The following is a 20,364-nucleotide window of genomic DNA, read 5'->3' as shown; positions in this document are numbered from 1 at the left end:
TGCTTTTGCATTTGTGTGTCTGTGTGTGTATAGGTGTGTCTGTGCCTGGAAGTCATGGCAATCTCTGGTGACTCCTACTGGGGCATGGAGGACATTCAGAGAAGTGGCTTGATAGACTACCTCTGCCTCCCAGCCCTGGTATTCTTTGGAGGTCTCTCATCCTTCATGCAGGGTCGGCCCTGCTGAGTTTCCAAGATGGACAGATGGTTTGACTCAGTATAAAATAGCTTTCGATATCATTATATCTGATTTAAAATGGTGACAAAAATGCAGATTAAAAAAAATCCACAAAATAAGGCAATACTCAAATAGCGGGACTCGATCTAAAAATTAGGGTAGTTTGCAGAAATACCTAGGAACAGGGGGAAAGTGAATGGGGTTTGTAAACATGCCAAAGCTCAAACATACCGGGGGGGGGGGATATACACCATGAGATCTCAGCTGCTGTTCTAAGGGTTGCCTAATAACCCCAGAAACATTGTTGCAGGCAGGCACAGCCCCCACTGAAAAGGGGGCGGCAATAAGGGAAAGGACAATTTATGGCGGAGGTGGTGGCGGCAGTGTTTGCAGGGCAGGGAGGTGGGCGACCGAGCCAGCCAGTTAGATGGTGAGACAGAGAGAGATAGCAGCGGACAAAAGAGCAAAAGGAAAGTAAGGCAAACAGGCCATGGTGCATGGACCAAGTGTGAGGAAGAAAGGTGGTAATAAAAGGAAGATGCAAGCAAGCTAGGGCAAGAAGAGAAGGAGAAGAGACTGGATTTATACCCCGGGTTGCCTAATAACCCCAGAAACATTGTTGCAGGCAGGCGCAGCCCCTACTGAAAAGGAGGTGGCAATAAGGGAAAGGACAATGGATGGCGGAGGTGGTGGCGGCAGTGTTTGTAGGGCAGGGAGGTGGGCGACCGAGCCAGCCAGTTAGATGGTGAGACAGAGAGAGATAGCAGCGGACAAAAGAGCAAAAGGAAAGTAAGGCAAACAGGCCATGGTGCATGGACCAAGTGTGAGGAAGAAAGGTGGTAATAAAAGGAAGATGCAAGCAAGCTAGGGCAAGAAGAGAAGGAGAAGAGACTGGATTTATACCCCCGTCCCTCACTACCTGAAGGAGTCTCAGAGCGGCTTACAATCCCCTTCCCCTCCCCACAACAGACACCCTGTGAGGTAGGTGGGGCTGAGAACCGCCCTTGAGAGAACAGCTCTGAGAGAACTTGTGACTGACCCAAGGTCACACCAGCAGCTGCATGCGGAGGAGTAAGGAAATCAAACCCGGCTCTCCCAGATTACAGTCCGCACTCCTAACCACTACACCACACTGGTGATGGAGATGAAAGGGGATGTGGGAAGGAATGCAGAGGTGGGTGTGATCTCCTCCGGGACTTTCTCATGGGTCCCCGCTTCTATAGAAGTCTACTTTTACAGCCCTAAGAGAAAATAAACAGACCTGTGGACTTGAGTTGAAAATGTAAGCGGTGGTTGTACCTGCACCTCTGCATGCTGTCCGCTGGCCACTTTGGAAGCGATGACCTGCATCATGGTGACCCTGGGGCTTGAGCCGTTTTCACTGATCAAGTGATGGGCCCCCGGTTCTTCTTTTTCACCTTTAATAACTGGCCTGAAGGCTGGTGAAGACATTTTGGAAAATTCAGCAGACTCCAAAACACCAAAAACCTGATAAAGTAAAAGAGCAGGAAGCTTTAATGAAACAATGAATTCCCATTCCACCTCAGATCTCTGTTTATAACCCGAGTGGGCTAGCCTGTGAAAAATAAGAACATAAGAGAAGCCAATGTTGGATCAGACCAATGGCCTATCTAGTCCAACACTCTGTCACACAGTGGCCAGAAATACCAGGTGCCATCAGGAGGTCCAGCAGTGGGGCCAGGACACTAGGAGCCCTCCCACTGTTGCCCCCACCCCAAGCACCAAGAATACAGAGCATCACTTGCCCCAGCCTGAGAGTTCCTTCACATGGGAGCACCTTTTCTATGCCGCCATGGTAGCATTTGAGAGGTAATAATATTCTTGCAGACAGGGGCCTGTTGTAGGGGTCTCTGTTATCCAACGGATGTCCTCCCTTCCCATCCATGTAATAATCAGGTGGAGAGGACGTACCTATATAGAATCATAGAATCACAAGAGTTGGAAGGGGCCATACAGGCCATCTAGTCCAGCCCCCTGCTCAATGCGGGATCCACCTAGAGCATCGCTGACAAGTGTTTGTCCAGCCACTGCTTAAAGACAGCCAGGGAGGGGGGGAGCTCACCACCTCCCTAGGCAGCTGATTCCGCTGTGGCACAACTCTTACTGTAAAAAAGTTTTTCCTAATATCCTGGCAGCACCTTCCCGCCCTTAATTTAAACCCATGATTGCGAGTCCTCTCCTCTGCTGCCAACAGGAACAGCTTCGTGCCCTCCTCTAAGGGACAGCCCTTCAGATACTTCAAGAGAGCAATCATGATACCAGTCCTGCAAACATCATACTATAGCTCTGCTGTAATAACACATAAAGGGGCCCTTCAATTATCTCACACCCAGAAAACAACCAGCGTGGCTTGTATTTCTGGGTTTTTACAACTATATGGTGCTATCAAGTGTTTCAAGTAGAGCCACTGACAACATATTGTTTTAAGTAAAGCTTCATAGTTGGTTAGGGTTTTGGATTTTCCTCCTCAGGCCCTGGACCAGCTTTTCCTTCTCCTGCTATGGACCACAATGCACCATTCTCTCCTCTTCAGGACAGGCAACATGTGGTTCTACTTTCTCCATCTGCTTCCCCTTAGATTCCCTATCCGCACCCAGATTAGGGAACAGCCAAAGGCAGCACTGCTAAGATTGTGTCACTGTAATTAAATGCTATGTTATGCTTTTGCTTTCCTGTGCTCATCATTTTCTAGCTTTGTTATCTTGTCAGGGGAATAAAGATTTTCTTACTGGAGATTCTATCTCTCTGTGTCTCATCTTTCTAAGAATATTGATCTAGAAAGGGCATTGTGTAGGCAAGAAGAGGAGGAGATTGGATTTATACTAGGGGTGTGCATTCGGCTATAGCTGAACCGAAAAAATACCTGAAAAATACCTTGTTGGTATTTTTCAGGTATCACATAAGCTGAATACAGATCACAGTCCTGTATTCAGCTACCGGAATAGCTGAACACGGAAAAGCCATAATTATCCGGCTTTTTTTCAGGTTCATTTTGCTATACCGAAAAAGGTCTCATTAAACCTAACAGCCGCCTCAGCCACCAGTTCCTTCCCTGAGCCTCTCCACTATTGTGGAGAAGCCCGAGGAATTGGGCAGGGGCATGTTTAAATGCCTTTCTTTCCCTCCCCAAGATCGGGGAGGGAAAGGAAGGCATTTTAAACATGCCTAGGTTCTCCGCCTGCCCTTCTCCAGCTAACATCTGCCAGCTGGAGGAGGGAAAGGCAGCAAGCTGACTGGCCGGGAGTGAAATTGACAGAGAAATCTGAAAGGGCTACCAGAGGGAAAGAAGGCATTCTAACATGCCTCCTTTCCCTAAGGTGGTATAAATCAGACCCAAATATATTCAGGGATACCGAATATAGCCCCAATCCGAATACCTTACTGGTATTTTACTGGGGAAATTCGGCATTAACCAATATTTTACCCAATTTTACCCAACGCCAAAAAATACCAACATTTTTTTTTGCACACCCCTAATTTATACCCCGCCCTTCACTACCCAAAGGAGTCTCAGAGCAGTTTACAATCTCCTTTCCCTTCCCCTCCCCACAACAGACACCCTGTGAGGTAGGAGGGGCTGAGAGAGCTCTTTCAATAATTGCCCTTGAGATAACAGCTCTGAGAGAACTTGTGACAGACCCAATGTCACACCAGCAGCTGCATGTGGAGGAGTGAAATGGGTCCAAATAATAACCCCAGAACATGTGTATAAACAGGTCGAGGACAGTGTACATGGCAGATCTGGCACAGGAATTTGGGTAACAATACAGGGAAGGGGCTGTGGCTCAGTGGTAGAGCCTCTGCTTGGCATGCAGACAGTCGCAGGTACAACGCCCAGCATCTCCAGCTAAAAGGACCTATTCTAAAATCCTATAAATATGGGAAACTGAACTGACAGAGAGCTTCTTCTCAGAAGGGAATCTTCGCCTGTGACCTGCTTATTTTCAGGTAAGAAACTCCTATGGACTCATGTAATTGCTCTCCTTTAACTGTCTAGGATCTCCATGAGTTGGATTTCCATGTGTCCATGACGCAAGCTTGAAGGTATCTAGTTTTCTAAACACTTTGAGATTTTTTAAGGGTATTTTTTGGTATTTGTGTGTGTGTGTGCACGCAGGCGTTTATCTGCACCTGGAAGTCACATTGACCTCTGGTGACTGATCCCTACTGGGGGCCTGGAGGATATTCGGAGAGGTGGCTGAATAAAGCCTGCCTCTGACCTCCTGACTTGGTAAGGAAGTCTCCTATCCAAGTACTAACCACAGTCGACCCTGCTTAGCTTACGAAATTGGGCTTGCCTGGGCTATCCAGGTCAGGGCTAAAGGTAAAGGTAAAGGTTCCCTTGCTCGAAAGCCAGTCGAATCCGACTCTAGGGTTGCGGTGCTCATCTCCGTTTCAAAGCCGAAGAGCCAGCGCTGTCCGAAGACGTTTCCGTGGTTTATGTGGCCGGCATGACTAAACTCCAAGGTGCACGGAACGCTGTTACCTTCCCACCGAAGTGGTACCTATTTATCTACTTGCAATTTCTTGCTTTCGAACTGCTAGGTTGGCAGGAGCTGGAACTAGAGACAGGAGCTCACTCCATCATGCGGCACCTGGGTCTTGAACTGCTGAACTACTGACCTTCCACAGCCTGCAGTTCAGCGTCTTAACCACTTGAGCCACCGCAGCTCCTAGGTCAGGGCTACATTTTGACATATTAGAGATTCCTTTCCTCTTGTTTCTTTATGCAAACCTTGTAAATTTTCATTTAAAACAATTTTTTTGGAGAAAAAAAAACAGTGAACAAACACAAAGTCCCTCAAAGTTCTCAATGCCTAAATTTTAAATTACCTGATCAATCATTTTCCGAGCTTCTTCCACTTCTTTATCTTGCGATTCGGTCTCAATGGTGTAGGTGCCTGTTTCGCTCAAACTGTCCTCTTCCTCGTGCTTCCGAGCTTTGACCAAGTTAGGATCGACAGCAGGCGTAGAGACTGTTTCCGGTGGTGAGGGTACTACTACACGTGGGGTGAGCGGTGCGGGCATAGGAGGTGGCTTCTCTGCGGCTTTCACGGCTTGAGAGCTCTCTTTTAGGCATTCGGCAGCAAAATCCTGTGCAATTTTCGACTTCCGCCCAGCGCTGCCATAATTTTTTACCGATGACTTCGATGTGGAGGATGAGGAAGAGCTGATCCGTTCCTCCGTCTTCTCCCTCTTAAAGGAGCCGGCTCTCGGAGCGTTGAAAGGGCCTGGCCCTTTAGGTCCTACAGGTGCTAGGTGTGACGGTGGTGCGGAACTCCCTGGTTTCTCAGCGGGGACAGTAATTTTGCGTTTCTCAACCTTGGTCTTCAAGGCGGGATCCACTTCATTCTGGGCGGAGTGGCCGCTGTGTGTGAAAGACTGCGACCTCTTCTTCCGGGGAGTGTCGTCATCAAAGAACTCAATGACAAACGCCTGCTGGTTGTGAAGCATTTCCTGAGGGTCGCGCCGAATTTGCCGCTGGAGTTTGGCTTGCTCACCCGCGTGGTCGTGGACAGCCGACTCCTTTTCGGGTGTGGGTGCGACTGGGTCTTCCGAATCACTCTGTGTTCCATCTTCGTGCCTGTTACCTGCAAAGTTCGTGCACAATTAGAGTTGTTTGGTTAAATAAGCTCCGTACCAGGACCTCAATCTCACTGCACTAGCCTTTTCAAGACCATTGCTCTGGAAACTCAGATATTTTGTAACTTAAAACTGTGCAAAGGTTATGATTCAATTGCTGGTCTTGCTAGCATGATATTTATCCAACCTGGAGCTTAATTGCTTGAGTCATCTGGAAGAATCTTCCAGCAAAACTTGCACCTGCTCTCTGCTTGTTCATACTCTGATCTACAACAGGACAACCTCTTTGGCCTGAATGTCGGGGGGGGAGCACCCATAATATCTATTTTGGAAGACGCTGGTGGGAGAGGTGGGTCACAAGAGCAAGACGCTATGACTGTTTTCAGAATGTCAGCATGAAGCATCAGAGGCTATGCTCTGATGCACACACTTATTTATTCATTTATTTCCATTATTTGTTTGTTTCATTTTACTTATCTATTAAAATTATACCCCGCCCTACCGCCAAAAATGGGCTCAGGGCAGCTGAGTCCACCTTTCTCACTGAAGCTCAAGGCGGATTACAATGATGTAAGCCAATGCAATCAACAGAATTACAAATATAATGTGGAGGAAAATAAAACCAGCGTAATATCTTGCCCTAAAAGGTGCTTTGCAAGCAGGAGCCAAGTCGGGCGCCAGATCACCAGTGGGAGATTTTCCATTCAAACTTCCAGCTCCCAGAACTAGGAAGTTCTACAGGAACACAGTCTGAATGGACACACGTGACACTACTAATCTTGTACTGAATCAGACCCTTAGTCCATCACACTCAGTATTGTTTGGTGCAATGCCCAGTTTGGTGTAGTGGTTAAGTGCGCGGACGCTAATCTGAGAGAACCGGGTTTGATTCCCCACTCCTCCACTGGAAACTGCTGGATGACCTTGGGCAAGCCATAGTTCTGTCAGAGATGTCCTTGAAAGGGTAGTTCTTGAAAGAGCTCTCCCAGCCCCACCTACCTCACAGGGTGTCTGTTGCAGGGAGGGGAAGGGGTTTGTAAACTGCTCTGAGACTCCAAAAGAAGGGCGAGGTATAAATCCAATCTCTTCTCTTCTTCTTCTTCTATTGTCTACCCAGACAAGCAGAGTGGCTCTCCGGGGTCTCATGCTATTCATATGAACTCCTACCTGGTCCTTTTAACTGGAGATGCTACAGACTGACCCTGGGACCTTCTGCATGCCAAGCAGGTGCTCTACCACATATTCACAGCCCCTCGTCTGCCTCAGGACCAGCCCAGCTTCCAGTCTGGCTTTACTTAAGCACACTGGACTCAATCTGCTTCTAACCCTCTTATTACATGATTTCAGTATTTGGACTATCTAGTACTGGTACAACTAAGACAATGTTTAAATGAATTATCCATACAACTTAGAGACAAGAACGTTCCAGTAAGAAAAAGGAAATTGAGTGTTTTGCCCAAATGAAGCAAAACACAGGGAACGTTTTGCAGCAGCGCCATTGCGAAGAGCTTCACTGCACATCCAATTCAAATACACATATTTGCAACCTGTGAGTACCTCAGCAATCAGAGTAAATTAAAAAGCCTGCACTCCAGTTAAAAAGCTGCTAGAGGGAGGTGCTAACAGGTCAAGCCAGGATTCTTCTTATTCCTGATTCACACTAACACAGTAAGAGTGCAATATCTACTTCGGAAGACACGGGGCGCCCACTCAGCCTCGACTAGGGCCAGGGCTTTTCCCACCCTGGCAGAACACGCTCCCAGTTGAGATCAGGGCCCTGTAGGACCTACTACAGTTCCACAGGGCCAGTAAAACGGAGCTGTTCCACCAGGCCTTTGGGTGAGGCGGGGGTAGGGTGACCAAGTACGTACCGCGAATCGGCAGGGGACACATGGTCCCCGGCCGGAACATTCCTCCCTGTAACACACCCACGCCGCACCATGCCGTCGCCAGGAAGTGACGCCGGGTGACGCTCTGGCACTGGGGCTGGAAACTCGATGGTACCATCGAGTTTTCAGCCCCAGTGCCAGAGCGTCGCCCAGCGTCACTTCCTGGCAACAGCATGCTGTGTTACAGGGAGGACTGGTCCGGCCGGGGAGCATGTTTCCCCCACCGGATCGCGGTAAGTACTTGGGAACCCTAGGTGGCCTGCTCTGGATTCCTCTCAAAGACAGCTCAATAATGTGGCCTTGTGGCTGAAAGTTCTCTGACAGAAATCCTGGGACCTCCCGGCGGGCACCCAACTATTTGGCCTCCCTTGCTGAAGTGCTCCATCTTTATGCCGGCCATACTAAGAAGATCGACAGCTTGCGGACTATGGCTTGAGCTGCTCCAGTCATCGGAGACCATTACACTTCTGTACTTATAGTGCTCCCCGTTTTAAATTACGTGCTTTTAACTGCTTTAACTAACTAATCATGATGACTGTTTTTAAGGATTGCAAAATTGTTCTTGTGATGCGCCCTGAGCCTGCTTGTGGGGAGGGCAGAATATAAATTGAATTAATAAATCCTAGGACTTTCCTGGGAGCAAGTCCCATTGAATAGACCTGAGCAGGATTCTGAGTAGATCTGATTAGGATTGCTCTCTAAAACTAAGAGCCAAATGGGATATTACTGGGCACAGTACCCCTATGAGGCCAGAACTTGTCTTGCTTAATTTATGGGAGGAGACAGAGGTTCCTGCTGTCAAGAAAGATCTCATTTCTTATATGTTGGTGGCAGCCAAGACTTTAGTGGCTAACATTGGAAAAATAGTATACAACTCTCTTCGAAGATGTGGTTCAGTAAGTTATGGGAATACCTGGTCATGGACAAAATATCAGATATTATTTCCTTGGCAGAGAATCCGGAGTTTCATTCAGATTTTTTGGAACGTTAGTTCCCTTTTCTTGAATATATGGAAAGACATAGTACACTTTAAAAGGCACTCCCTGATAATTTGAAGGTTTATTTATTTTTATTTATTTTGTAGCTATATATTGTATAGATAAGGTTGTAGCTATATATTGAATAGCTGTTTGGTTTTATTGCTCTTGTATTTTTTGTGTTTGTAATTATGTTGTTATTGTTGTGGGTTCCTAATAGTATAAGTAAAAGTAAAGGTTTCCCTTGCTCGAAAGCCAGTTGAATCTGACTTGGGGCGGTGCTCATCTCCGTTTCCAAGCCGAAGAGCCAGCACTGTCCGAAGACTTTCTCGCGGTCAGTCAGCATGAATAAACGCCCAGGTGCACGGAACGCTGTTACCTTCCCACCAAAGCGGTACCTATTTATCTACTTGCAATTTCTTGCTTTCAAATTGCTAGGTTGGCAGGAGCTGGGGCCAGAGACGGGAGCTCACTCCGTCGCACGGCACTAGGGTCTCGAACTGCTGAGCTACCGACCTTCTGGTCTGCAGGCTCAGCACCTTAACCTCTGAGCCACTGCAGCCCTAATAGTATGTGCTACTTTAAACTGTTGTTATATTATATAAATAAAAGATTTTTAAAAAATAAAAATAAAACTAAGAACCCTGCTCCGATCCTTCCCAGGAGTTACTATAAACTCCATGCTTACCTTTCAGAGTTCTCACGTGCACTGGGAGATCGCTTTTGGTGCTGTACACATCGTCTCCCACTGCCTGCCTTCTCATGAGACATGGGTCATTCTGTACCAACCAGTCGGCCACTTTGTTCTCCGCCGAAATCATTTCGGTGTGGCCGGCTTCCTTGCTGTGGTTTCTCCTCTGCCTGAGCGAAAATTTGGTAACGTGGTCTTTTATCTTGATCTTGCCTGGAGTGCAGTCGTCGAATTCAATGGTGAAAGAGGCGTGGCTCTGCACGACAGGCGGCACTGCCATGTCGACATCCTTGGTGGGAATCTCGTGGACTTGCGCCTCTGGGGATTTCACCGGCTGCTGGAACTCTTTCGTCGGGATTTCGAAATAACTCGGTTCTCTTCGGAAGGCGTAGACAGAGTCTCCTTGAGAGTCTCTGTAGCCGGTGATGTTACCGTTGATTTCTTCTTCATTGTGGGCTATTTCTTTTGCTCTTTCTAAAGGGTAAAAATGAAAAATTAAGGGGGAGGGAATGGTAGTCAGAACATAACCTGAGGTTGACACGGTTGGTGTGCTTTAGAAACCGAACAGTAGGTTGCTTTTACTATTTTAACGTGATGTTGGAACTTTTATCTCATTTTACCCTGGTCTTTCTCCATGTTGTTCAGAGTTCTCCATTTCCTATTTCACTATTGTTAACAACTCTGTGCCTGTGGTAGGTTAGAGTGAATGTGACCAGCCCAGGATCACCCAAGGATCTGCATACATGGAAACTGCCTTATACTGAATCAAACCATGGGTTCACCATTGGGTTGCCAACTCCCAATTTCGGAGGGCCCAATCTGCTGCTGACCAGCTGGCTGGCGGGGGAACGCCACCCCTACAGAGCCCCACCTCACCCAGGTACCCAGACATATCACACGGGAGACACTCTGGCATTTGGCTAAAAACTCTATGGACCATAGAGTTTTTAGCCAAATGCTTGAGCACCCCCTGTACAACATGCCCAGTGTGATGACATCACTTCTGCATGCCAGAAGACCCCAGGGCCAAGCCAGGAACCCCCCCGCCGGCAGATGGGTCAGACCTGGCAACCCTAGTCCATCAAGGTCAGTATTGTTTACTCTGATTGGCAGCACCTCTCCAGAGTCTCAAGCAGGGGTCTTTTCCCATCAACCTCTACTTGGTCCTTTTAACTGGAGACACCAGGGATTCAAACTGGGAGTCTAGCGCCATCACTCTACGCTGGCTCTACGATGATTTGACTGACTTGGATTCCCCGGGTTTGTTCTGCTGGTGCAGAACAACTCTTCAGTTTGAGGAGGAGGAAGGGAAGGGGATTGTTGCGGATTCTCCCCCTTCTGCTCCAGATTTGAGTTTTGCTCCACACTGGCCCCGGTCACACGGAAGGTTTTGGCCCGGGAGAGGGACGGCTCGGGGGCGCAGCAAACGGGCGCGATCACACCGCAACATCTGGGAATCGGCATGCACCCGTCCCCGATCCGTCCCTTCAGACCTAAAGTGCGCATCAAAAAAGAACCTGCAAAAGAGCAGGACTTACCTGGAATGCCACAAAAAGTGCAGCCGTGGGATCGCCGGCGCGCCCATCTTCAATAGCAATCCAGGCTCCCGGCCGAACTGCGCAAGTGCACACATGCGCAGTTCAGCTGCCTCGCTCTCCCTGCAGTGGCTTCCCCCCGGCATCTGATCGTGCCGGGGAGGAACTGCGCGGCGGCTCAGGGGATCTATCTGATCCCACCGCCACGTGTTTCTTTTGGTGCGGCTTTAAAAAGCCGCACTTGGGCCGTGCTTTCTCTCCCCATGTGGCAGGGGCCACTCTGTTTTTTCAGGTCCACTGACCCAAAGAAGCAGCTCACACAAAAGGCCGCAGTATGAGTGGAAGATGGGTACGTTCTCTTTCTTTAGCACAATTCGGCTCACACTGCTTAGAATCCAAGCCGGTATATTTCAGTGTTTTGTAAGCCGGTTCAAGAAACCTGGAGGTGTCCACCACTTTTATCCTTCCTTCTTCTAATATATGGTTCTACCTTCCTAGATTTTACCATCAAAATACCCATTATTATTATTTTAATTTTTTTAACTATATTGTCAGCCACCTTGAGTTCTGCAATGGAGAAAAGCATCTAATAATTTTTTAAAAATAAATAAATAAATAAATACCTGAATAAATTTCTTCTTGTCTCCTGTCATCTGATGTCTCCAACTTATTATTGGCATCATCCTCACCCCACCATGATGGCTGGCCATAAAGGGGTGTGCGGTGTGTACTCATTGTCGTCTCTGGAGATGAGGGCGGGATTTTTTTTTTTAAAAGCAAAAATTAAAAAGTTTCAAGTTAGCTTCCTGGAAGGCACCACAAGAGAAACATCACCTGTTTCTAGAAGTTGATAGAAGGTGATTATAGCGTTCTAGATGATAGAGCACATCTTTATTCCTAAGAATGCCTTTTAGGAAGCTAGAGAATGCGTTTAACTAAACTGTGTTCTAGTCAAAGTCTACTTGTCTCTGCTTAGACACCAGAAGTTGGTAAAACTCCCTCACTACAAACACTAAGGCTCAAATCTGAATTTAAAGGTAGCATCCACACATCGCTGAATATTACACTACTGTCATGGTTTCAGCGACTGCTTTTCCCTGGTCTAGACGGAAAAATATAGGAGCAAAATAGCAACAACAGAGCAATGTCTAAAAATGTATAGATGTGGCTAGTTTTTATAAAACCTTAATTAAACACAGTTCATAACCTTAGCCACATCTCTTTAACCGCAGTTAAGACCTGTGCAGATGCATCCCTTATCCATAATTAAAGCAATGCTGATGCAGAATTCCAGACCTCAGTTTCCTTGTCATAGTGAAGGAACACCCAGCATTATAGTTGCATTGGTCTAAGAAGAAGTTGTCAAAACACAACAGCTATTAAGAATGTAAGAACTAGAACATAGGAAAATCCATGCTGGATCAGGCCAATGGCCCTTCCAGTCCAACACTCTGTGTCACACAGTGGACAAAAACCAGGTGCCATCAGGAGGTCCACCAGCAGGGCCAGAACTCCAGAAGCCCTCCCACTCTTGCCCACCAAGCACCAAGAATACAGAGCATCACTGCCCAAGACAGAGTGTTCCATCTATACCTTCTAGCTAATAGCCACTCATGGAACCCTTCTCCATATGTTTATCCAATCCCCTCTTGAAGCTGTCCTGCAGCAGTGAATTCTACATGTTAATTATTCTGGGTGAAGAAGTACTTCCCTTTCATCTGTTCTAAACCTACTGCTCATCAATTTCATTGAGTGTCCACAAGTTCTTGTATTGTGAGAAAGGGAGAAAAATACTTCTTTCTCTACCTTCTTTATCCCATACATAATATTTCCAAATCTCTATCATGTCACCCCTCAATTGTCATTTCTTCATGCTAAAGAGCCCTAACCTCTTTTAACCTTTCTTCATAGGGAAGGTCTTTTGTCCCCTTAATCATTTAGTTGCACCTTTTCCAATGTATAATATCTTTTTTGAGGTGCTGTGACCAGAACTGTACACAGTATTCCAAATGAGGCCACAACATATACAGGGGCATTATGATACTGGCTGATTTGTTTTCAGTCCCCTTCCTAATAATCTCCAGCATAGCATTTGCGCTTTTTTCTCTTTTTCTTTTGCAGACACACATTGAGTTGACATCTTCAGGAAGTTATCTACCACGACTTCAAGATCTCTCTTCTGGTCAGTTACCGCCAGTTAGGATTTTTTGCTCCAATGCACATTACTTTGCATGTGCCCACACTGAACTTCATTTGCCATGTTGATGCCCACTTGCCCAGCCTCAACAGATCCCTTTGGAGAGCCTCGCAGTCCTCACTGGTTCTCACTGCCCTAAACAACTTAGTGTCATCCACAAACTTGGCCATTTCACAGCTTAAATCCCAACTCCAAATCATTAATGAACAAGTTAAAAAGCTCTAGACCTAGTACCGAGCCCTGTCGTACCCCACTGCTAACCCCCTTCCACTGTGAAAACTGCCCATTTATACTCACTCTCTGTTTCCTTTTAATTAACCAGTATTTAATCCACAAGAGGACTTGTCCTCTTATCCCATGATTTTTGAGCTTACTTAGGAGCCTTTGTTGAGGAACTTTATCACAAGCTTTCTGGAAGTCTAGATAAACAACATCTACTGGGTCACCCTTGTCCACATGTTTGTTCACCTCCTCAAAGAACTCTAAAAGATCTTCCCTAACAAAACCCATAGCTGATTCTTCCTCAATAGTTTTTGTTCATCAATACAAACCCATAGTTTCACTATTATTACAAATACTTCACATCAACTTAGAATAGGGCTGCCAAGTCGGGCCGGGGGGCGGGGAAACCCCCGCTTTGGAGGCCCGATTTCCGCCGCAACGGAATTGGGCCCCGGGGTTTTTTTTTATTTCCGACGCCCTAGGAAGTGACGGGGGCACGCTGGGCACGCTAGGGGTGGGGCCGCGGCCATACAAGGGAAAACTCTATGGTTTTCCCTTGTATGGCCGTGGCCCCGTCCCCAGCTTGCCCAGCGTGCCCACGTCACTTCTGGGTGATGTGCACGCGGCGCGCGCGCTCCCGGCGAAGAATTACTTGGCAACCTTAACTTAGAAGCTTAGATTTTATTTTTTTATTCCTTCACAGTCTTATTTGATATTTCTACACTTTAAACAAATAACAATATTTTTATTCTGTCATGGTTTTTGCCTTCATTGACCTCAAAGCCTTTTTCCAGAGCCTTGGCCTTTGACCACCTACCAGCTAACTGCGTTGTGTTTGGAAACTCAGTTTCCAGTCCCACTCTGCAGGGCTGACTTTTCTTATTACTTCCCTGAGAAGCCGGGAGACTTGTCCTTTCCCTCCTGGGCTGTAGGGATAGACTGAAAGGACTGGTGACACCTACCGAAACTAGGGTGAGACTTCGTCTCTCACTGGTATTTTGTAACTTTGTTTTGCTGCAACCCCTTTATAACCAAAAGTCCTTAACGGGGGTTGGGAAAGGGACTTTTGACAGAAACATCAATGGTTAGCGAAGACCAGTAATTAGTGAGGAGGAAGAACCAAGTGAAAAGAAATGGCTAATGAAGACATTAGCCACCATCTTTAAATGAATTGGGTCACTGGAAAAAAACCTGCACACCTTCCTTCGCTACCGCTGTCTTATGCACACAAAAAAGAACAAAGATATATTTATGTAAATACTTTAGGCATCAGTACAGGTGTAGTAATAACTGAGGGAACAGAACGCACAGAACAGTGGTACTTCCAGTCTCCCCTTCACACAACACATGCTGCTTATCACCATGGCTGATATGGTCCTGAAGACCTGTTTCCAATGCTCCCTCTAAGCTGTTGAGTCTTGTGAGCAAAAATTCCACTTTGTGAGCTACTGGCATTAAAATTGTGAACGAGCGATTTGGCTACTGCATAAATTAGTCCATCCTGGAGCCATCCTTCCCAGGCGAAGACAAAAATGTGTGAGCCAGATGCTAAAAAACTGTGAGCTAGCTCACACTAACTCAGCTTAGAGGGAACACTGCCTGTTTCTCCTCTGCATCCAACTACGCAGAAAGGGTGGCAAAGTCAGGTCAGCAACCACATACAGGTTTTCATTTATGGTACGTGTTCCACTGCTTTATTTCTGTTTATATGCCTACCCTGCTTTGCTCCCAGATAGGGATACGAAACAGCTTTCAACATCGAGCTCCCCTTCCTCCATTTTATGCTCACAACAACTAGCCTGTGAGGTAAGTTGGCTGTGAGAGAGGAAACGACTGGCCAAAGGTCACCCAAATGAGCTTCCATGGGAGAACGAGGATTTGAACCTGTGTCTCTCAGCTCCTGCTCCAGCACTATAGCCGCTACACCATATTGGCTCTCCCTGGTGACTCTCCAAAACCTGAACTTTCTTCAGAAGAACTTTTTTATGGGAATTGGCTTGCAATGTCTAGGTTCCCCTCTTTAAGAGGATTAAATTTCACCACAGGTTTTGCCTCTGTCTTGAGTTCTACCTGGGGCCATAATATGTCTTATTTTAACCATTCCAACACACCCTGAGCATTAGGAACGGGGCTTGCTAGGACTTGAAATGCATAATCCGCGTTCTCTCATGTAAACGTAAGAGATGGTTCTTCTGCCAGTTCCTTCCATGATGTGAACCGAGTTTCTCCTTATTAATAATGACAATAACAATAATTTATGCAGTACCCATAGAATGTGAGAGTAGGCCTAAGATACCCGTCACGATTGTCCTAAATGATCATCATTCCTGATTTACAGAGAGGGCACTCGTAGCTAGAAAAAAAGAGCCAAGCTACAAATTTCCAGGGGTGTCAAACTCATTTGTTACGAGGGCCAGATCTGACATAAATGTCACTTTTTCAGGCCAGGCCATTTGAGCCATAAAATGTAGCACCAAATACCGGAGGTATAAACTTTATAGAGGACACAGGCAAACCCAATTAACGATATTATTTTTACTCGAAATACAAGCAGGCTTCAAAGACAACCAGTTTTGATCTATAGACCTTCCAAGACCTTCCAGGAAAAGGAAACAAACGCAAAGTCTCCAGGGTGCAGGCAGAAAATTACCCAGCTTAATCAGAGCAATTCAGTTTTTACCTCAAACCTCACAATCCCAGGGGAGGACAAGAAATGAAGCGACCAGATCACGTATTTCCAGTTGTTCTTATTATACAATAGGTCTACCTCAGATGTATTTCCAGTTCTTATTATACAATAGGTCTACCTCAGTGGTCAAGTCGCCTGTGTCTAATGTCCACCCTTGTTCCTGTCTGCCTCTGAAAGAGGACCAAACAACCCAGTCAGCAGCACCAATGAAAGTGTTTCCTGACTACAAAAGCTCATCTTTGCTAAGCCACTGGGAAGGGGGAACACCACTTCGATACGTGCCAATCTCCACAGGTCTGAGGCAGATGATATAGCAAACTTTGCTTGAAGTATGGGGTAGGAACGTTTTCTCACACACGCCTGTGCAAGCAATTGTTAACTGTGTCTCCTAGGGCCACAGTCAGGACTTTGTGATTGATCGATGCCATGATACTGCTTAAACATGGGGACTCCTTAAGCATTACCCTAATCGTGCTGAAACAACTGTTCTGTGTGTTTCTCCCACACAACTGAGGTAATGTTTAAATGACTCAATCGGGTGGGCAGGGGCCAATCACACAGGTGGCCTTCTGTGGAACTGGCACCTAGCCAGCAAGGGGTGCCAATTACACAACCATATTCACGCAATCGACCCATACCCACGTGACAGCGTCATTTAACCGCTACCCCAGCCACTTAGGAGCCATTCACTAAAAAGTAGTTCCCTCACAAGCTCAGGTTAATTGGCTCACTGAAAAGCCACAGAATCCAGAACTGGGCACAGAATTCTGCTTCCGGGGAATCTTATTATATGATAAGTCTACCTCAGTGGTCAAGTCGCCGGCGTCTAGTGTCCACCTTTGTTACGGTCTGCCTTTTTCAAAAAAAGCTTCCAAGCCCAAGCAGCGGAAGAAGAGTTTTATACCCCGGTTTTCTCTACCCTAAGGAATCTCAACGCAGCTTACAGTCATATTCCCTTCCCCTCCCCGCAACAGACACCTTGTGAGGTAGGTGGGGCTGAGAGAACCATCATTGGCCCAAGGTCACCCATCAGGAAGGAAGAGCAGGGAATCACACCTGGTTCTCCAGATTAGAGTCCGCCACTCTTAAACACTACATCACACCAACTCCTAGCTCTTACAGCGATTCGGCTATGCTAGAAAAGTGCGTAGCAGCGCTTAGAGACCCCAGAATCCAAAAGAATTGCCGAATAAGATCTCCGGGGGTCAGAAGGCATTTGAAGGCATGAAGCTGCCTTGTTCTGAATCAGACCATCGGTCCATTGAGGTCGGTATTGTCTATTCAGACTGGCAGACCAGCTCTCCGGGGTCTCAGGCAGAGGTCTTTCACATTACCTCCCACCTGGTCCTTTTCGCTGGAGATGCTGGGGATTGAACCTGGGACCTTCTGCACGCCAAGCAGGGTGTAGGTACCTCTCCCTCCTTTTAACTCTTTTTTTTGCCATCAAGTCACAGCTGACTTACGGTGACCCTGTATGGTTCTCAAGGCAAGACACATACAGTCCAGTGGTGGTTTGCCATTGCCTTTTTCTGCGTAATGCCCCTGGTATTCCTAAGCAGATCCAAGAACTAATACTAACCAGGGCCAACCCTGCTTGAGATCTGAGATCTGACAAGATCAGGCTAGCCTGAGCTATCCAGGTTGGGGCGCCGTGAACAGGAAGAAAATTAATTACGCAAACCCAGGATTCGAACTAGGTAAAACTGCGCGAAGCGTGCTTCATTTTCACCATTAAAGCAAGTGGCAGAATTCAGCAGCCACAACACAGACGAAGGCACCAGCAGTAGGTGAGGGCAAAGCTTCAGTGAAAAGTAACTAAGCCACACTCCGTCATCTCCATGGTACTTAAGCCGGTCTCTTTGAAGGCCGCTCATTAACCACCCATCCGATGCCCCCACCCTCCACCACCGCTTTATGCCAGCTTGCCCAGATGGCGCCAATTCATCCAAGCCCTTTTTTTCTTGGCTCATCAGCAGACAGCACGGGCAGAGGCAGGGATGGGGGGGGGATGGTGGCGCACGGGGAGAGACAATATCCATTTAAATGACAGGATTAAGGTCAGCTGGAGCACTTGCCCAGATAAATATTGAACTGTGGGTGACAGCGTGATGCGCTGAAAGCAAGCAAGCAGGCAAGTAAGCATCCTCTTTCCCCAGACCAGCTCCTACAGTTGTAAGTTGTTCAAAATATTGAGAGGAGGAGGAGAACTGGACAAACACAAAGAGAGACGGAGTACCAGCAAAACATTACGTCCTTCCAGTAACCTGCAGTCCTCGCTGAGCTTAGAATATTTAGCAGAGCCTTATCGGAGGTCTGGAAAAAGAACTAACCCAACGTCACCCGCTTCAATGCTGTTTTCTCGTCAGAATATGCTTCACCAGGTGAAGGGGCCCATCTTTCTCAGCACTGCCAGCCAAGACTAGCGACAGGTCTACCTATGAGTAGCAGCAGAAGTCCTTCCCATGCTTTCTGCTTAGCTATCCATTATCCGGAGACACTGGGGATTTATTGATTACTTAAGGATTTAAATATGTGCCCTCCACTTCTCTCCACAGTGGAGCCTCAAAGGTTGTCTCCTCCTCTGCTTTATCCTCACAACATCCCTGTGAGGTAGGTTAGGGCTGAGAGTGACTTGCCCCAGGGCCACCCAGCAAGCTTCCGTGGAAGAGTGGGGGTTCGTACCCAGGTCTTTCAGATCCTTAGTTGCTGGGCTCTAACTATTGCACCTTGCTATAAAGAGGCCATAGATACAAATCTCATGCACATTCCATTCATGTGTTTGAACCTTTTTGTTTGAGCCCACGAGAGTAGGAATTTAGGGGCCAAGGAGGAAGCAAAAGAAGATGGCATCTTGACAGGACTCTTCTAAAGGATGAATGTGGGTACTGCCACTGTACAAAGTGACTTTCTAACAAGTCCACTAGCCACATATGGCTGATCAAGCTCCTGTTTTTTGCCTAGAGTTGCCAGGCCAAGCTTCCATTCATGTGTTTGAACCTTTTTGTTTGAGCCCACGAGAGTAGGAATTTAGGGGTCAAGGAGGAAGCAAAAGAAGATGGCATCTGACAGGACTCCTCTAAAGGATGGATGTGGGTACTGCCACTGTACAAAGTGACTTTCTAACAAGTCCGCTAGCCACACATGGCTGATCAAGCGCCTGTTTTTTGCCTAGAGTTGCCTAGGCCAAGCAGCATGTTTATGTCACTTCCGGGGGGAAACCACAGAGTTTCTGGCCATTCCTAGAGCTACCCTATATCTCGTCTGTGTTTTTCTGAGAGACTGCAAACAGATGGTGTTATGATGCACGCAATAAGCCACAACCCACAGCTAGTGGTGCCACCATAAGTTTCCTGGATCATGGGCGCTAACTAGGGAGCGAGTTTATTGCACCTTGCTATAAAGAGGCCATAGATACAAATCTCATGCACATTCCATTCATGTGTTTGAACCTTTTTGTTTGAGCCCACGAGAGTAGGAATTTAGGGGTCAAGGAGGAAGCAAAAGAAGATGGCATCTGACAGGACTCCTCTAAAGGATGGATGTGGGTACTGCCACTGTACAAAGTGACTTTCTAACAAGTCCGCTAGCCACACATGGCTGATCAAGCGCCTGTTTTTTGCCTAGAGTTGCCTAGGCCAAGCAGCATGTTTATGTCACTTCCGGGGGGAAACCACAGAGTTTCTGGCCATTCCTAGAGCTACCCTATATCTCGTCTGTGTTTTTCTGAGAGACTGCAAACAGATGGTGTTATGATGCACGCAATAAGCCACAACCCACAGCTAGTGGTGCCACCATAAGTTTCCTGGATCATGGGCGCTAACTAGGGAGCGAGTTTTTACTCTGCCCTTCCCCAAGGAGCCTGGAGAGGTTCTCCCCACTCTGTCCTCACAACAACTTTGTGAGGTAGGCTAGACTGAAAAGAAGTGACCGGCCCAAGGTCACCTAGCATGCTTTATGGGGGGGGGGACATTCACGTGGGTCTGCCAGAGCCTAGTCGGACACACAAACCACTACACCATAAGCGGGCTGTAGAAGCTGGCACAGCACAGCTATACAGCACTGCCCCACCCCATGCTATGCCATGCCACTGCTTCATTTGGAGGAATCTGCAGCCAGGTGGTAATATGAACCGGCCTGCCCTCCGTGAGTTCAGCTGGACATGCCTCCTCCACTTTTGCTCACAGCTGCAGTTCAGTCTCAGAGCGGCAGCGTTCCACTCATTCCCTAAAGCAATTGTCTCCCATTTATTTTAACCACCGACTAAATAAAAATCTTACAAAGAACAAACACATTATAGAAAGTCAGACCTTCGGTCCACACAATCTACTCTGACTGGCAACAAGTCTCCATGGCAGAGATCTTTGGCAGGTCTCCTACTGACCC

The 20,364-nt window shown here is 47.1% G+C and overlaps 1 protein-coding gene across 1 annotated transcript in view; it reads right to left on the bottom strand.

Annotated features, from left to right (window-relative positions):
- CEP170B (centrosomal protein 170B) overlaps positions 1-20,364 on the bottom strand; it is a 123,918-nt gene that overhangs the window by 38,221 nt on the left and 65,333 nt on the right. Inside the window, exons 6-9 of the mRNA XM_015410557.1 lie at positions 11,497-11,616; positions 9,336-9,812; positions 5,032-5,789; positions 1,477-1,665 (exon numbers count right to left, since the gene is read on the bottom strand). Coding sequence (XP_015266043.1) covers positions 1,477-1,665; positions 5,032-5,789; positions 9,336-9,812; positions 11,497-11,616 — 1,544 coding nt within the window. The remainder of the gene's footprint in view (positions 1-1,476; positions 1,666-5,031; positions 5,790-9,335; positions 9,813-11,496; positions 11,617-20,364) is intronic.

The sequence above is a fragment of the Gekko japonicus genome, unplaced genomic scaffold (assembly GCF_001447785.1).
Source record: "Gekko japonicus isolate JY-2015 unplaced genomic scaffold, Gekko_japonicus_V1.1 scaffold3394, whole genome shotgun sequence".
NCBI lineage: Eukaryota > Metazoa > Chordata > Lepidosauria > Squamata > Gekkonidae > Gekko > Gekko japonicus.
The sequence above is the reverse complement of the archived record's forward strand: the minus strand, read 5'-3'. Positions and strand labels throughout refer to the sequence as shown.